The 17,634-nt window shown below is 34.5% G+C and overlaps 1 protein-coding gene across 1 annotated transcript; it reads left to right on the top strand.

The window, feature by feature from the left end:
- Window positions 1–12,338: 12,338 nt before the first annotated feature.
- LOC150102684 (chymotrypsin inhibitor-like) lies at window positions 12,339–16,814 on the top strand. The gene is made up of 3 exons (XM_090399721.1): window positions 12,339–12,356; window positions 12,523–12,607; window positions 16,357–16,814. The coding sequence occupies exons 2-3, from the start codon at window positions 12,541–12,543 to the stop codon at window positions 16,554–16,556; spliced, it is 267 nt and encodes an 88-aa protein (XP_090255847.1). The 5' UTR covers window positions 12,339–12,356; window positions 12,523–12,540; the 3' UTR covers window positions 16,557–16,814.
- The last annotated feature ends 820 nt before the right edge of the window (window positions 16,815–17,634 follow it).

A 17,634-nucleotide genomic window follows, 5' to 3' on the forward strand; every position in this document is an offset into this window, starting at 1 on the left:
TGCAGTGAATTGTAAAGATATTTGGAGCTGCTTCTTTTAAATATGCTATAAATCCACGGCAACGACCAATCATAGCTAGTGCTCCATCAGTTGCACATGCAATAATATTTGTGAGAGGAATGTTTTAGCATCAAAAAAGTCTTTAACAACCTTCAAATTTTTAGAACCTTTTGTGTCAATTTTCAGTTGTTCAGCAAATAGAAACTCTTCAATAATTTCTTCATTAGTATTTATATAACGACCACGTAGGCCATTAATAAAGCTTCATCGTCACGCAAAGTTCTCTCATCGAATTGCAAAGAAAATTCTATGGTTTTTTAAATCATCACGAAGTGTTTTTTTTTCCTATGTCCTTTGCCGTTTCTTCGATTTTTGTTGATACTGAACAATTGCTGAAAGAAACTGACGTCATATTACTTTTACCTGGGCCAATTATCATATCTAAAACTTCATTTATAGCAGGTAAGATGAGATTTTCGCCAATATTATGTGGGTTTCCACATTTGGTAATTAATTTTGAAAGTTTGTAAGACACAACAAGTCCCTTCTCTTGTTGGTTATGAAAGTAACCAACAGGACGATTTTTAAATTAAGTCTTTAATTCGCGAAAGTACCCCACATTCCTTTTTGCTTTATTTGGATGCTTTGTTCTTAAATGCTTAATCATTCTTGACGGCCTTCGTTTGAGAAAGTTTTTTCACATATTAAGTACATTGGTAACTGCTCATTATTTATAGACGGAATAACTCCATATTTTAAATATCCACTTGAATTGACACTTTCTTTTTTTCACTCATTTTAATGAGCTACAGTGCTACACAATATCAACGAAGTGCGCCACACAATACCGCGGGTTAGATGTCAACTGCAATCGAGGGTTTAGGAGATTCTGCTAAAAATAGCCCAAATTAATCAATGTAGAAAAATGCAGACCAAATAGTGGCCCAATTACTTAACTTTCAATGTAAAAATTCGAAAAAAATAAGTAGCGAATAAATTTGAACAGTATTGTCAGACATGCAGTATTCTGAACAGTGTAGACAAAAAAAAAAAAAAAACAATATAAATAGGAATGGTAGATAAAATACGGAATTTTTTGCTTTTATTATATCATATTAGTAGTATTATAATGCTTATCTTCCCCCTCTCAGTGCCCCGTCCAGCATTCACAGCGCCCAGGTTAAGAGCCACTGCATTAGAGTGTACATGAAGGAAGTCCATTTGCTGAGAAACCAGCATAATCATTTCTGTATACATAACACACACATTAGTTTTAATTCAAGTTATTCTGATATCTTGTATTTATTATTTTACACTTAATATAATTTGGATTGTTAATTTGTTGAATTATAGACGTTTAATGTATCAATAATACTTCGGAAGAAATACAGAAGGAAAAAATAAGGCAAGAGGAGAAGATTTTAATGCTCACTTTTCACTGCAACAGAAAATACTGTAATAACAGACAATTTTTTTTTTTTGCCAATTAATTATTATTACAAGAAATATCAATGAACTGCTGTTTCTTGAGAAAAGAAAGGTCATTCACTTTACATGTAATACAGATAGTAAGAAAAATAAAATTATTTCTACCAACTGGTTTGTGTGAGAAGGTGGAAATTATATAGTAAAATCGGGAATATTGCAGTTTATCGAAAACAATTATTAGTGTTTGATGTCGGTGTATAGAATAAAGAAATTAAAACATCGTGAGCTACCTCAGGAAATGTTTTATTTTTTCATGATATTTTAATGCAATTATAAAGCGAGGTTACCTTAATATTTCATTATTGTGAATAAATAGCATTACAATGAAGTCTGTTTTCATCTGCATCATTGCTGTCGCTGTTCTCATCAATTGCTCCTGGGCACAGAAAGGTATGTAACTTTATTGTTTTTTATGTAAGCGGACTGATTTACTTAATAAAAAAAGGTTTCGAATGTTTAATATCAAACTGTTCAACATTCGAAACTGAACTGTTTTATTATTATCAAGTTTTGAACAAAGGTGAAATTCTTAAACAAAATCCCTTCGCTCTTTTTAGGTAGGAAATGATCGGCTAATCTGTGAGCGAGGATTGCGGAATTTACTTCCAATCATGGTTGTGTATCCATGAATATTTAAAGAAAGCAAATATCATTGCGCTGATATGAATAGATCTAGGGATAGGTACTGACTGCATTTTACTAAAATAGTTTTTATACTGTCGCACATCATTGTGTAACTCAGGGCCTTCCTCTTTGCGCATTTCCGAAGTTTCTTTCTTGTTGAGATAATCACTTTAAACTCAATATTTTCATAAAATAAAGACGCTTCAAATGATAACAGAAAATTTAACTTTTCAAGTGAGAATTCCAAGCTGAAGCGATTGAACACCTGCTTTTCAACATCTAAGTACGTTCCAACTTCAAACCAACTTCTCTGCCTTTTTTCATTTCATTTGCCCTATTTCTTCGAAACAGCATTCTCAATATCGGTTTCCCCTAAGCCTTATAAGATCACAATTGTCTCAGTAACGTCAACGGATTGTTTTTATCTTACTAACTGCCTTCTCACACATGGCGCGCTTATAGTATACGGTTTACAATCATGTGGGTTCATAACATATCAACCTCTGCTATTTTCGAGAGAAAGACGGATCCTACTGAATATTTCTTGAAGATCTAAAGGTAGTTTCAGGAGAAACTAATCTCCCTAAATACTTTCATTCCGTCTATGTGTGTGCGTGTGTGTTCAACTGAACAAAAAGTAGATAAAATGAAACAGAAGGATGATAAAGGAGTCGCTTTGGTACGTTTGAAAGTGAATTAAGCATAGATGATTACCAGAAACTGCTCACTTTTTTAATATCCTTAAAGGACAATGGAGGAATGATACTAACCTTGTCGAAGTAATGTCCCACTCATAAACAAGGTATAAGAAAAAGTTATTGATCAGTTTTCAAGGAAAGGTTTACTATAAACGAAATTGCTCTTTTCTGGATAGTGTAGAGCACTTTGGGAAGGTTTATTGTTCATTATCCCGAAGATTTAATAGATATCTCAAAGTAGTTAAGATTGGTCTTGAACAGGAAAAGAATCCAAAGTTTTTGGAAACTGAGGAAACTATGAATGAGATGCTTTTTGTCTGAAAAGTCCAGAAAATTAAACGGAAGAGAAATTTGTCTTTTCTGAGATTTAAGTATTATCAAAAGGTAAGGAAACGTGAACCGAGCATTTTCTTGTTAGAAATAAGACGAATAATTTGATAACAATGCATTTTACTAGACTAAGATAACGATTATTGAAATTCTTGAAACCCGATATGATGAAGCATCCTATGTTGCAAAATGAAAAACAGTAATGCAGTGTGCTGTCATAATCAAAACGTTATGTATGACAAAATATTCTATTTATATAGGATGAAAAAATATCCCATGTAAAAATAAAAAAGTACAAACTCTTGTCGGTGATACTCCGAATTACGAAAAACTCTGCAAAGAGGAATAATGATCGTCCTAGGTGTAAAAAGAGATAGAATCAAGAATGTACACAAGGTGCCTTTGGTGAGACCAGCAGGCTTAACTTCCGTTGGAGCAATGGCAGGTTTGCTGAATTTTTGCCCTTTTAAAATCAGATTTCGATTTGTTTACCGTTTTGATGAGCCACAGTGTAACCTGAATGTGAAATTGTAGTTATTTTTCTCGACCACTTATAAAATGCAGACTTTTTTGAGTGAACATCACCCTTTTTTGTTGAATCATGTACAGGACCAGTGACTGGGGATTTGAAGTGGAATAGTGGAGAAGGTCTTTATTCCATCAATTAATGTGTATGTGTGTGGAACAATAGGACAGTAGATAACTATGGAAAAGAAGAGTTGAAACTAAGGAGATCATTCCATTTAACATGACTTCAGTTGTATTATTGAACTTCAACAGATTAAAACCCTAATTTTAGTAAAATCCTTTAAATTATTAAAGGCAATATTTCTCTAGAATATTATTAGTACTATCAGAGATAACTCAATAACTATTGTTACGGTCAATGAACGAAGTCAAGTATATAATTATGTTAGAAATGTAACGCTCTCTCTCTCTCTCTCTCTCTCTCCCACAAATAAAAATACATATTCCTATGAAGTGCACAATTATATATATATATAGCAACAAGTAGACAGAAGTCGAGATTATTAACATTTCTTATTATATATTATATGATGCATTAATATCTTAATGTATCATATATATTATATCTTATTTTATGTACATCTGGCTTGGCTAACCGAATCCATGGAATTTTCACTCGCTCACCGACATTGTCATGTTTTAACTTCATTGAAATCTGAATATTCATGCGAGATCTTAATTGGTAGAAAACATTCTAATGTTGGTGTGAGGATCACGATCAGATTACTGGCAGGACTCAAATTGCTTTGTCTATAAGAAGAGGGTTTCAAGAATAGCCTAGAGGTTTTTTTATCCAAGAAAGCAAAATCGATGTTGCCTAGCAACTTACTAAATTTATATCTGATTATTCACTTTCTTCATTAAAATTATTTTAATTCATCTTTCGGGGTAATTCCGAAGAATATATAAAAATGTAGTGAAAACTTTAATGTATTTCACTTACTTCTGTTCTTTCCAAAAAGAAAAAAAAAATAGTCATATTTCTCTTTTCTTCCTAGCATGCAAGAAGCCTGACGAAATTTCAGAGTGTGGTGCAACATGTCCTTTGACCTGCGATAATCATAAGAGTTCTCCTCTACTCTGCAATAAAATGTGCAGATACGATGTTTTTGCATAAGAGGATATGTCAGAGACCGATGTTCGAGCTGCGTTCTTCCGGAGGATTGTTCCGGAAATTGCACACAAGAGTCATCAACATCATACTGATTTGGCATTTGGGATCTCCTATTCTTATTACGAAGCATCACACATGTTATCAATGAAAGACGTGACCTAACCTGAGATCGAACGTCACAACAAAGATTTGGAAGCTTCTTCCGATTTTAATGAATCTTACTTCGAACTCATAATTATTTATAGTTTCCTGTCACCTTGTAAAGGAATTTACCGGAGTGAATGGATAATAATAATAATATGATTGAGATTTATCGTAAGACAAGTCATTACGAGCAAGAAAATATCTTTTCCAGTCTTGGCAAATAAGTTGTTGAAATATTAAGTGATGAAATTTCTTCATTGACGTTGAAATATTAATTAAAAGTTAAGTTGTTTCGGTCTACATACGTCTCCATGTTGCAGCTGAAATGTTTCTTGGGTCCTGAAAAGGTCGCGAGAAACATTTATAAGGGTATATGTTGAAAACATCTCTAAAATCGTTTTACAGAGCTTTAAAAAATCTGACACTTTGTTCTTCTATTTTGGAAATTAGCGATATGAAAGAGCCAACTGAGAAGTTATTCTAAATTTTCATTTTAAATACCGCAAGCTGTATTTAAAATACCACACAAACTCAAAGCAGAGCAACAATAACAGCGTTGTACGTGTTGTACTTTCTGCTATACGCGCCTCTTGTAGCCAGGTGAAGAACTTTTGATTTGGCTTTTTCCGGAATTAACGGCTGTAATAAAATTTAACTGTTCTCGTATTTGGTGTAACAATTATTGTAAATCCTTCTTGTCACATCTTCAGGATAAGTAATCCTCGATGCTATTTGCACTCTACAGTCGTGCAGAAAAAAAAAGAAGACATTTCTGATTTTGCAAGAAAATGTCAGTTAATTTCTGCCAAACAAAAATATCTAGATTTTTCAAAAGTTGAAAGGTTGGATTCGTTGAGATTTGCCCTAAGGCTTGTTTTTGTGTTAATTTTCTTGTTAGCGAATAGTTGGTCTACTTTACAAGTTGAAAATCCACTCAACGCCATATAAGATGAACTAACTCACCTTCAATTGCGTTAGCTGAGGTAAAAGTTTCTCGACAGCACAACGACATTTTCCATTTAAAGAGCAAATGAAGCTACTCATTAGCGACTGCGCTTCGTACGCGTCAATATTAGAGTTTAAAAGTGCACAATACGAAATTTAGACGTGTATGCCAGTTTCACAATGTCATGCATGTCTTAATTTTTGGATATGGGCTTATTTTAGATAATGATTCTGTCATATTGTGCAACTCGATATAATCTACATATTTCAGAACAGATTTACCACTTCAGTTGTGAATTGTCTCCATCCAGAAACTGATATTTAACTTTTATCCTGAATTGAATTCCAAGTAAGAAACCAGGTCACCAAGTTTCAAGGCTAACTGTGGACTTGGGTACGAAAGGCTTTTCTCAAAGCCTTCACAAAAACGATTAGCTGCAGTGATGTTCAGCTACTAATATTCTTTAGATAACTCTAATGAGTAGTTTGTTCACATACGTAAGAAATAAATTTAAAAAACTATACTGTTACATAATAAAAATATTTGCCCATATCCATCGGCGGTGTTCACTTGAAACAGTCATGTAAAAGTATCCCCATAATGCAAACATGCACACAATGAGTTTTTAGGGTACTCCGAGCACATATGTGAGGATAAAAATAACAGAAGTGCTACTTGGTATGTAGAAGAAATGCTCTGAACACTGTTGCATTTTTTGCCAATACTGAACCAAAACCGGCTGCCATATTGTCAAAGAATGGTTGCTGGACTACAAAAATAAAACGCGTCCTGATTCGAGCCCTTGTAGGAGGTCGACAATTTTGCTTTCTGCCACATCGTATCAAACTGGAATCCAAGAAAAAAATATTGAAACAATCAGCAATGAGTTCTAAAAACTATTTCCAGTAACTGCTTTGATACCAATATCAAACAGATCAAAGTGACAACGCTCTTAAAACACTGCTTACACTCCCATTTCTATTTTTCAATGAACTTTTGTGCTCTGAAAAACATTCTGCAGGCGAATAGATTTAGTACCAAAAACAGGTGCCATGTGAAATGAAATTCGGCTGCGGAGGTAGAATACTGCTGGACTCAATCAGCAATACTCAAGTAAGCGCTTTTAATTACTGAGCAATAAATAAATAATAAATAAATAAAAATAAATGTAAATTTAAAAATACTAATAGAAATAAATTAAATCTGCTGGAAAAAAAAAAAGTTTTTTTTTTAGAGTCGATGATGTTCAGCAGTATAACAACCACTACCCGATTTTCCTTTAAGACTGATGGATGATGCAATTTAACTAGACTCATTTCTTTACACTTATTTTATTCATAAAATAATACAAGTTTTCACTAAAGGGAAATATAAACTTTCCCATTTAGTGTTCTGCGTTATAGCATTTAAGACTTAAAGTGAAAATCAACTGTGTGTGTGTGTGTGTGTGTGTGTGTGTGTGTGTGTGTGTGTGTGTGTGTGCGCGCGTGGGCAAGCAGGTTTCCTGAGTTTCAACCTTAGCTGATTCATAACAGTGATTGTTTCGCACTGTAAGACATTTTTCGATTCATTGAGAATGGTTATAGCTCCTTTTTTGTTCCTGTCTCCCCCCACACACACACACAATTTATGGAGAGTATGTGTATCGCTCAGAAAATAGTACTCGTGTATGCTTTTCAACTGTGGCTTTGGACGTATCACCCTTATAGAATAATAAAAATGATAGCCTTCCTCAATTTCTGGAATGCGTATGCCGTGCAATATTTATATCCTTCCCTTATACTAGAGCTTTTTTTTTTTATGTGTAGGGCATATGACCTGGTCACTAACCCTTTTTCCCCACTTAAATTGTATTAGTGTGTCTAAACCTATAATATTTATGCTAAGGAATTAGTCAAATTCCTTAGCAAAAACCAGAAGTCTCAAAACTGTGGGAAGTACTTATTTTATTTGATTCAAGTCATTGAATGACAGTACATCATCGAAAACGTAAGAGACACTACCTTTCGATTAGCTTTTTATTCTATTAGTTATTTTTTTCGATAAACTGTCTTTCGGTGAATTGTTGTTCGATAAATTTTCTGTACATCAAACCTACGCCATACTCGATGTCAAACACAGTTCTCGATCCGGACGGTGTTTTTATGTGTAACGGCAACTATCATTTTATTTTATTTTTATTATTTACTTTATCTGATCATTATTTATTTTGGGGGGGGGGCGGATTGTAGTTTGGCTTTCTCTACTGAAAGCTCTAGCCCAATATTTGAGTTTCAATGTTGTCTAAAGACCAGTAATTTTTTCCCACAAACCCGTAACCTGCCGCGATCTACATTTTGGGATACGATGATTTAGATTAGTTTTCTCCAATTGGGACTGGGTTCACTCACTAAATTTTTATTATTCCCAATTAAATAGCCAATAAATATGACCATTTCGGAAAGAGGATCAAAACGTATTGTGTGCGACACTGCAATTAAATAATTCTCAAAAAGCAACTCCTTAAATTCAGAATCTTACAATGATCAGAGGCCAGAAAAGCACTTCAAAAAGCATATATAACTTTAAATGTATTAAAAGGAGACCATGTTTTTAAATAAGACTGCAGTTTCCAGAACTATAACCCTTATCTCCTCGAATCTACCTTTAAATAAATACTTATAAATATTTGCAATTTTTAAAAACAAACATTAACATCAAATCATATCTTCCCATATATATGTCACACTCAATGGTGTCTCCCATAGCAGATTAATCATGCTTCTTTGAAACCTAATTAATGTGCTGATATTCAGGTGATCCTCTCCACAGAAACTGCTATGTTTGAAAATTGTGTGTATGTGTCCTCTAGTTTGTCTTTCGTGCGGGAAAAATCCCTGCCACTTTTATGAGACCGGCCAACTCGCCTTAAGTTGAAACGCCCTTAAAAGATTCTTGGCTCTCTAGACGGGATTTCGACTGAATAAGATAAAGTCGACTTTCGTTGGAGCTATGTTATTCACTATGATGCAGTTTAAGAGTACATGATTAATCTTATGCTTTTCTCATTCCAGTAGAACGCGAAATGTCCCTTCGTTCTTCCAACTGCGTCACTGCAGAGCGGGTGGGAGAAATAGAGGAAAAATCTCAGCTCATTAGCCAATGGCACTCCTTTTTATAGTCAATATGTAACGTCTTCATGGGTCCTTAGTCAAATTGCATAATTGCTATGAAAACTTGGTATGTCAAACAATGAAAAGACAAACGATGAAAATAATGAGGGAAAATAGAAAATTTAATTATCTGTAGTCACTCAGAACAAGATACAGAATAGCGATTCTTTTCAGCTATTTCATAAAGCAGCACTCATTTCCAATGTTTAGGCAGAGATTTAGTTAAGATAGCAAATTAGATTTGGAAATAGATAACAGAATTAATGTATCTAATATGGGAATTAGCCAGTTGAATAACTTTATACGAAAAGAGAATTCTATGAAAAATACCAATGTAGCAATGTTGAAACACCGATTTTAAGATATTATTATTATTATTATTATTTGACACCTCCAGGGAGTCCAAAGACTCATCGAGGGAGAGTATGCCAACAGCAAAGATATGCATAAAGAGATATCCTTATAAATTAAATTAAACAGTTGATCGAATCTAGATTCGTTTATTTGGAATTAGAGAAGCAAATAATCTCTATTGTGTAAGGCCGGTGTATCATTTAAAGTATACGTGAAAGGTGTTCTTTGGCTGGTTTATCTCTTTCGTGCAATAAAACAAACCAGTTAACATAATCGAAACTGCGAAATCTGCATGGAAGCAACTAGTTCACCTTCGCTTGAAGCTTCCTTATAAATATTTCTAGGTTTCTCCAGCCGAAGGGCAATTGCTTAATTTCGTCTTTGCGTTTCACTACTTCAGCAAATTACCTTTCTCTGATTAGGTAGAAAAATTTATACCTACTCAGAGAAAGAATTAGTATATTTTGTAAAGATAGTGAAGTTAATATTTCAGTGGAAATTATATTCTGTCATCACAGTTTTTATTAAAGTAGGCGTATCTGTGTAGTTCTCGGTTTAGTGAAACTATTTTTAATTATTTTGGATTTCTAATTAAATTAAAAGCTCAAAGATTTAAAGTGAGTCCATACGATTCGGAGCCACTGCTATGCAACTGGGTTTCTTCATCATTATAATGTGCATAATTATATCATACCAGAAATCTCATTTAGTATTGTCTTACCACAGAAACCAAATTAATTTTGCAATATTGGAATCTTGTTTGCTTTTGAAGCCTTCTTGGCATTATTCTTAACCATTCACACAAATTACGCGACTACACATGCGTTTTGAGGATTACTCACAATATTCGGATCCCAAAAAATGTAGCATATTGAAATGGCAAAGGAAATCTGTATTGCTTAAGAAAATTTTAATAATTTGATATGCAAAGTGACCTAAATTTATAATCATACCAAAAACAATCACGTGAAACAATCCGGAGAAAGGATGAACACAGTATGTCAACACTGACACACCGTGTCTTAGAAAATGAGGAGAAAAATGATGTGTGAAAGTTAAGTTGATTAAGCCTTATGAAAAGCATGCTTGACCTTTAGAGATTCACCAAAATCCTGTTGAAACACCAAAATATACGTAACCGACATTTCTGAAAACTAACTCATCTTCCTATAAATAAAGCAACTTATGCTCACTTTAAATGATTGCAGCAGCAGAGCTACAACAAATCTATTCTCCAAAGAATGCAGCTGGTCTCAGAAAAAAAAGTCCAAGGATATGCTAATAGCGTTAGAAAACAATGGTATAAATTTAAAACTTTGGATACGCTGTTAATTTTCAACTACCAGATAGGTTTATTCTTATTTATTTTCCTATTAATGATTCGTTTATGCAGTTTCGTGCAAAGCATTCTAGACTGATAAAATTGCCACTTAAATGAGCAGCAAGTTTTTACAATCCGGTTATTGTTTTATGTATACGAATCAAAACAAAATGACAAGAAAATGAAACGATAATACAATGAGATTAAGTAAAAAGTTTTTTTTCTAAAAAGGTTTGCATAACTCCTGCTCGAGAATTTTTTCAAAAAAAAAATGTATACAAATTTATCTCATAATAATGCAGTAATTATTTCATTAGCATGTTAGTTTCACAATAGCCCTCTCGTTCTCTCTCTCTCATATATACGCACAGAGACAACTATATTCATTTGCAATTGTGATGAGATTTTCATATTCAAATGTCAACTGATAACACACGAACGTGTTATTGGTAAATCAACACAATGCGAGTTTCCTGCGCTGGCCTTCGCTTTTGTTCATTTAATGCAGGGGTCGCCAAACTTCTTTGACCGTCGACCCCTTCAAGAGTTTCTTGACTTTTTTATCGACCCCCCTCTATTTTACTATTACGTAATTTTAATATTACATAATATGTATGTTGATGAATTTTAGAATATTAACGCTCACTTGTAGGTCGATGCGCAAAAATGAGAGTGGGATCGAATACGTGTAAGTATAAGTAAATAAGAAACCGCGAACGTGTTGCAATCTCGCTCCCTTGCGCCGCCCGGGCGGGAACTACCGACATCCGTTTATTGGTAAATACGTCATTTTGGCCTACTTGATTGGCCTCCGTAACTATATTCATGACCTCGCTCCATCTTACAGGTCCTATTCATGTCACTGCTCCCACGATTCACTCTTAATTGCGTTGTCATTCAGGATGGAGGTAATCCAAGTTAATCGAATTAAATATTACCCGTACAATGATGTCTTATATTTTTCTATCGACCCCAACAATGTTATATCCACCCCTGGGGGTTGATATCGACCACTTTGGCGACCGCTGATTTAATGAATACACTAGTATGTAGAATATAAATCAGTGTTGAGAGAAAACTGTACTAGACCTCACTGTTTCTTGAAGATATTATTGAAACAATCAAATTCACCACCTGTTAAACTTCTTTCTCTCTCCTTCTATTATATATTTCACTCATTATATATAGATATATCACTCTAGGCAAAAACATTTCCAAACAACGGAGCCATTGTTCAAGAGGCTTTAATTAATGTAGTGCAGGTAATGATCATTGGGATCGAAAAGTTTGTACATGATTCAAACTGGTATTCTTTATGTGCATTTAGATTTTACTATGGAACCAGTAATGTGAGTCTTCATTGAAACTAAATTGGGTAACAATTCTATTATGAATCAGCTTATTTGCGGATGAATGTTAATTCATTCAATGGAAGGGGACCAATCGTTCGATGCTGTTGGCACACTCTCCCTCGATGAGTCTTTGAACTCCCTGCAGGTGTCAAATAATAATAATAACACACTTGTACTAGATGAGTCATATTATTTCAACATTACACAAATACGCATGCTCGTGCTTGTCATTGCAGTAAGTTGTAAAAATAGATTGTTTGTTCAGTAAATACCATTATTCCTTTTTTGATAACGCGTCGTTCGAAGTAAGTTCTTCTGTTATCTCATATTGTAGACCATTTTGTTTAATAACTTATTTTGCTAGAAAATAAGCTGTTAGTGATTTGTTGTTTATATCTTGTAGCTATATTCACAATTTCTAAATGCAAGTCTAAAATGATTTTTTTTAATAGTTGAAAACTTTTATTGTAGAAAATCGTCAGCATTAAAATGAAGTTCGTTTCTACCTACGTGGCTGTTGTTGCTATTCTTTTCACGTCTTGCTTGGCGACAAACAGTAAGTAATATTACATTAATAACATTTTGCTCTCTGATATAGACATATAAGCTAAACGTTAAGCATTCTAAACTGCATTATCTTTCAAGGTCAGATATCTACAAAAGCAAAAAATGGAAACAAAAACTGCATTTTCAGATAACGATCAACTTTTCTGGATTCCAGTTTTTTTAAATACACAATTGCTTAGAAGTTTTAAAATATCTAATAGTATGTCTATGAGGTCCGTGCGGTCAGCCTAGTGGCTGTGCGCTTTGCAACCATATGCGTGGGGAAGGAGTGTGCTAAGTTCGATTACCGTCGACGACGTGAGGAACTTAAGGATCTTCCTCAGCCATAGCCAAGTTAGCTGGTCTTCGGCGTGGACAGCAAGGCTTTATCTGGAGTTTTTCATTCCACAAGCAGGCAAACCGACCCCTTTAATACACAGGATACTGCCATAGGATATAGTACGGCAAGGAACGCAAAGGAAACCACCTTGTTCATAATCATCTCCCTAGTATGGTAGCATATAGCTACCCCCAACCAGCCGTATGGCAGAAGGGAATAGAATAGATAAATGTCTATGAGAATACAAATAGTAACGTTGCTTCTTGCTTGAAATTTGTGGGTAAGAAATTTAATTTTCCGAGTGCATACTACAGTACTTAAAAAATTCAGTTCGTCAGCACCACCAATACATAAGATTCCAAAGAGGAAATCGTATTATAACTAAGATGAAAGCCAAACAGCTAGTTTTCTGGAGAGGTTGATAAGTTAAGGGGATAAAAATCCCTTATTGTTTTTCAGCCAGTAAGCGAAACTAAGATCGAAAACTACGATCTGAACGTTTCATGCCGACGAACTGTCGGCGGATCCAAGCGTAAGTGACCACTTGATAGTGCCACACCAAGGCAACTCGTTGCAAAGGTGGAGCAAGTTCCCTCACTATTCTTGATATTTTCTCATAATGTGAAAACACACAGCTCCTAGGAGATGTAGTACTGCTTTACATTATGAGGAGAGGTCACCACCCAGACCGGTTTCAACCTTTTTTGAGGTCTCATCAGTGAGTTGCCTTGGTGTGGCACTACCAAGTGGTCACTTACGCTTGGATCCGCCGACAGTTCGTCGGCATGAAACGTTCAGATCGTAGTTTTCGATCTTAGTTTCGCTTACTGGCTGAAAAACAATAAGGGATTTTTATCCCCCTTAACTTATCAACCTCGCCAGAAAAAAATAGCCGTTTGGCTTTGCATCTTAGTTATAATATGTTATAATATAATATAGTGACACACCTTTCTGGCATTCGTATAGCGAAAGTATGCAAGTTCTTTTCACTTAAACTCTGATATTCTAGGTCTAGATACTCACTGATGAGACCACAAAAAAGGTTGAAACCGGTCTGGGTGGTGACCTCTCCTCATAATGTAAAGCAGTACTACATCTCCTAGGAGCTGTGTGTTTTTACATTATGAGAAAATATCAAAAATAGTGAGGGAACTTGCTTCACCTTTGCAACGAGTTGCATTCGTGTGGCACTACCAAGTGGTCACTTACGCTTGGATCCGCCGACAGTTCGTCGTCATGAAACGTTCAGATCGTAGTTTTCGATCTTAGTTTCGCTTACTGGTTGAAAAACAATAAGGGATTTTTATCCCCTTAAGTTAGGAAATCGTATTCTTTTACACATTTGTCTCGAATATCTATTTCACTCAATTATGCAATTAACACAATAAAATAAAATTCCAAACTTTTTCTTAAGCAAGACAGAAGCAGATTATGTCAAAGAGATTTTATTATTATTATTCCTGATACCTCCAAGGAGTCCGACGACTCATCGCTTTAGGACACCTATAACTGTCTCAACCACTACATCGAACCTTTACTACGAATCATCTCCATCAACGCCATCTACCACCCACCTCCAACACTACCACAACTAGTGGAGAAGAGATGAATCTCACAACAGCCATTTGTAAATACTGAAGTATCAATGAAAATAACTGCTAGAATGAAAAACATAACCCAATATAACTCGTAAACTTCAGCAATAACAGCAAAACGTTTTCAAAACACATCTCCCAGAATATTTAAAGATAACAAATTCCACTGTCCCGATATAAAGAAATCCAGAACTATCCTATATTTACTTATACTAGTTTGATTCTTTTGGTTATGTTGAACTAAGTATAACCAAATAGTCATCGTTTCACACGTACCACCTGACAGTCACTATTTTATAAAAGAAAGACATTACGAAGGAATAACAAATAACTCAAGCTTAATTTACTAAGATCAGAATTCAACACTTATAGAAGTTTGGATAGTAAAACAGGTACCATATTACAACGTGGAGAAAGATTAGATCAAAGTTTAATTATTCGAAACGATGTGTTCCTTTACTTAAAACACAAAATAATTCCTTTTTCTTAATTAGTTTAATTTTGATTGGTTTAATAATTCTGATATCAGTCCTCACACAGTATGTTTCAAAACCTTAAGAAGCAATCTGCTGATATAGTTTTTTTAGGCTGCTGAAAACTGAAAACTGGTTTCCATCAGCAGATGTTCCAAAGAAACTGCTGCTGATAATGGAAAGAGATAGGAAAACTAATTTGTTTTTCGGTAAGTTTTAAACTGAGACCAACATGGATGTTTATCAACAACTGATTGTGTTTTTGCATTGTTAAGTAAAGTACCTCGATCTCGGAATGCTGTCACGATCACTCAAACGTTCGTATTGGCGCTGCTCCAGCTCAGTGAAGGTTATACTGGTTGCTCTTTTCAAAATAGTTACTATTTAGGATCGGGCCAATCCAATTTTTTAAAATAAACTTTTAAAATTAAGCGAATCTGCGGTTTACATAGCTTTAGGAGTTGTGCAGATGAAAAATGATATCTTGACATAAAAGAATACTAAAACTATTACAAGGCTGAGTAGGCTATGAAGGGATATGCTTGTGCTAGGTGCTTAAGAAATGGAAGCATGATTTTGTCTGCAGTTTATTAATCTTTAGGACTGATATTAAAGAGGAATAACAAATATAGAGGAAAGAGAAGGGAGCTAATAGTAGGCAATAACACAAAAATAACACAGATAATATATTTGAGGGACAAAAAATCTCGAGAAACCTTTTCTTCCCTCAAAGAAGACCAACTCTCCCCCTGAACACAGATCTGCATACATAGAATACTATTGGGCAAGTAAGGCAACAGGAATCCACTTTGTTCTATAATAAATTCCTAGTAATGTAGCATATCTGCCCAGCCAACCAGCCATTGCATTAAACAAAATCACACACACAAACAATAAAGTGAAAGTTTCCATCTGTGACACTTCGCCATCAGATCTTTGTTATACAAGACAGTTAAACAAGGCTGTTTTTTGTTGTATCCTATTTCTTTTTCAGTTTACACTGTTTAGCAGTTCCATACGCTGGGAAGATCGGTCGCCTTATATCATTTCATCTACAGCATGTCAGCTTGTTTAAGAACTGTAAACATCCAGTAAGGTGTTTGCCAAATCTGAATTAAGAAAACGTGTTTTAATTTTTTTTTCCTCCTTCGCTCTTCATGATTATATGGAGAATCTTCTTATTATCACTTATATGTTGTATATTACCATATAAAAATGTTATGTTGATATTCATCACTTATATGTTGTATATGATTTATATCAATACTTATGTCTTTATAGAAAAAAGCTTTTCTGAACTTCAGTGTTTTTTAGGAAAAAACGTAAAGCTTTATTTTTCCTTTCTTTGCAGAGTGTAAGAATCCTCACGAATATTTTACTTGTGGTACAGTCTGTCCTTTCACTTGCGATAATTATACTGTTACAGGTGGGATTGGGATCTGCACAATGCAATGCAAATATGGATGTTTCTGCCAGCCAGGATTCATTAGGGATAGATGTTGGAACTGCGTTTGTCCAGAGAAATGCCCCGGAAATTGCACAGAATCATGAACATTATGCTAACGTTTGTTAATGATTCAATACTATTATTGAGCATTCTTTCTTACTGAGTTTAATTTATCAATAAAATTAAACGTACTTTGCAACACTGTTTATTCTGTTTTTAACATAATTTATAGCACTTTAATGTAATCACCTTAAGTTTGAACTTTATTTGTACCAGAAATATTACACATTCTTGTTCACACAATATAAATGAAAACATGACTGTAATATAAAATGAAATAAAAATTACCAATATGTTGTTACTGTTTGGCCGGTCATGAAGTTATTTCGTGCTCCAGAAACAGTCATTCATTTGCTTATGTTATGAGGAAATTCGAAAGAAAAATTAGAACATAATTCCTCACCAGTTAAAATAAGACACTGTTAGTACCGCGAAAAAATCCCCCCCTGAATTCTAAAGGTACGGTTTCAGATATATAGTGTAACATTTGTATTCCCTCTTAATGTAAATCGTCTTGACGAAAGGTTGCACTCTAGTGCACATTAATAATACTAGTGGTGGGTTCAGGGTTAAGTACTCCAGAAACTTGGTTCAAAATTTATAAACGTTATATTTCTATGAGAGTTTGATAATATGTGCGTCAATGTAATAATCCCCAGGCAATTTGCTAAAATAATAAGAGTAATCGATTAAATGTGCAATGAGATATCCATGAGGATGAACAAAATTCACACATAATCATACTACTGTAAAATGATGCGACGAGTGCCTAGCAGTAGAGAAATGACATCTCCATGAATTGTGCGCAGACTCAGCTGACAAAGTTTACTTTCACGCTTAGTCTGGTAAAATTCGTTGTCATTCTCTCCAGCGATGATCATCGTCACTGGAATATAATTATTTTCTCATAATATGCCCGTATTTAGTGTGGGGATCGGCAAATGATATAGCTTGTGGGCAAAAATTGTGTGCTTCCGTGACATAGTTAGGCAGGGTTTTTAATTCGGTTGCATATTGCAAGGTTAGCTCTTATCATCAAAACGTGTGGCGGAACATGTGCTTCTACAGAAAGACTAATATCAGGTGTTTCTGGAATGCTCTATTTGCGATTCTAATTGCTTG

This window comes from Typopeltis vanoorti, chromosome 10 (assembly GCF_054136105.1).
Source record: "Typopeltis vanoorti isolate ZY-2024b chromosome 10, IOZ_Tvanoo_1.0, whole genome shotgun sequence".
Taxonomy (NCBI): Eukaryota; Metazoa; Arthropoda; class Arachnida; order Uropygi; family Thelyphonidae; genus Typopeltis; species Typopeltis vanoorti.

Excerpts from the sequence above, each read along its gene's own strand:
- LOC150102684 (XM_090399721.1), top strand. The coding sequence starts at position 12,541 with ATGAAGTTCGTTTCTACCTACGTGGCTGTTGTTGCTATTCTTTTCACG. Across the intron at positions 12,608-16,356 it reads GTCTTGCTTGGCGACAAACA|AGTGTAAGAATCCTCACGAA; the intron begins GTAAGTAATATT and ends CTTTCTTTGCAG.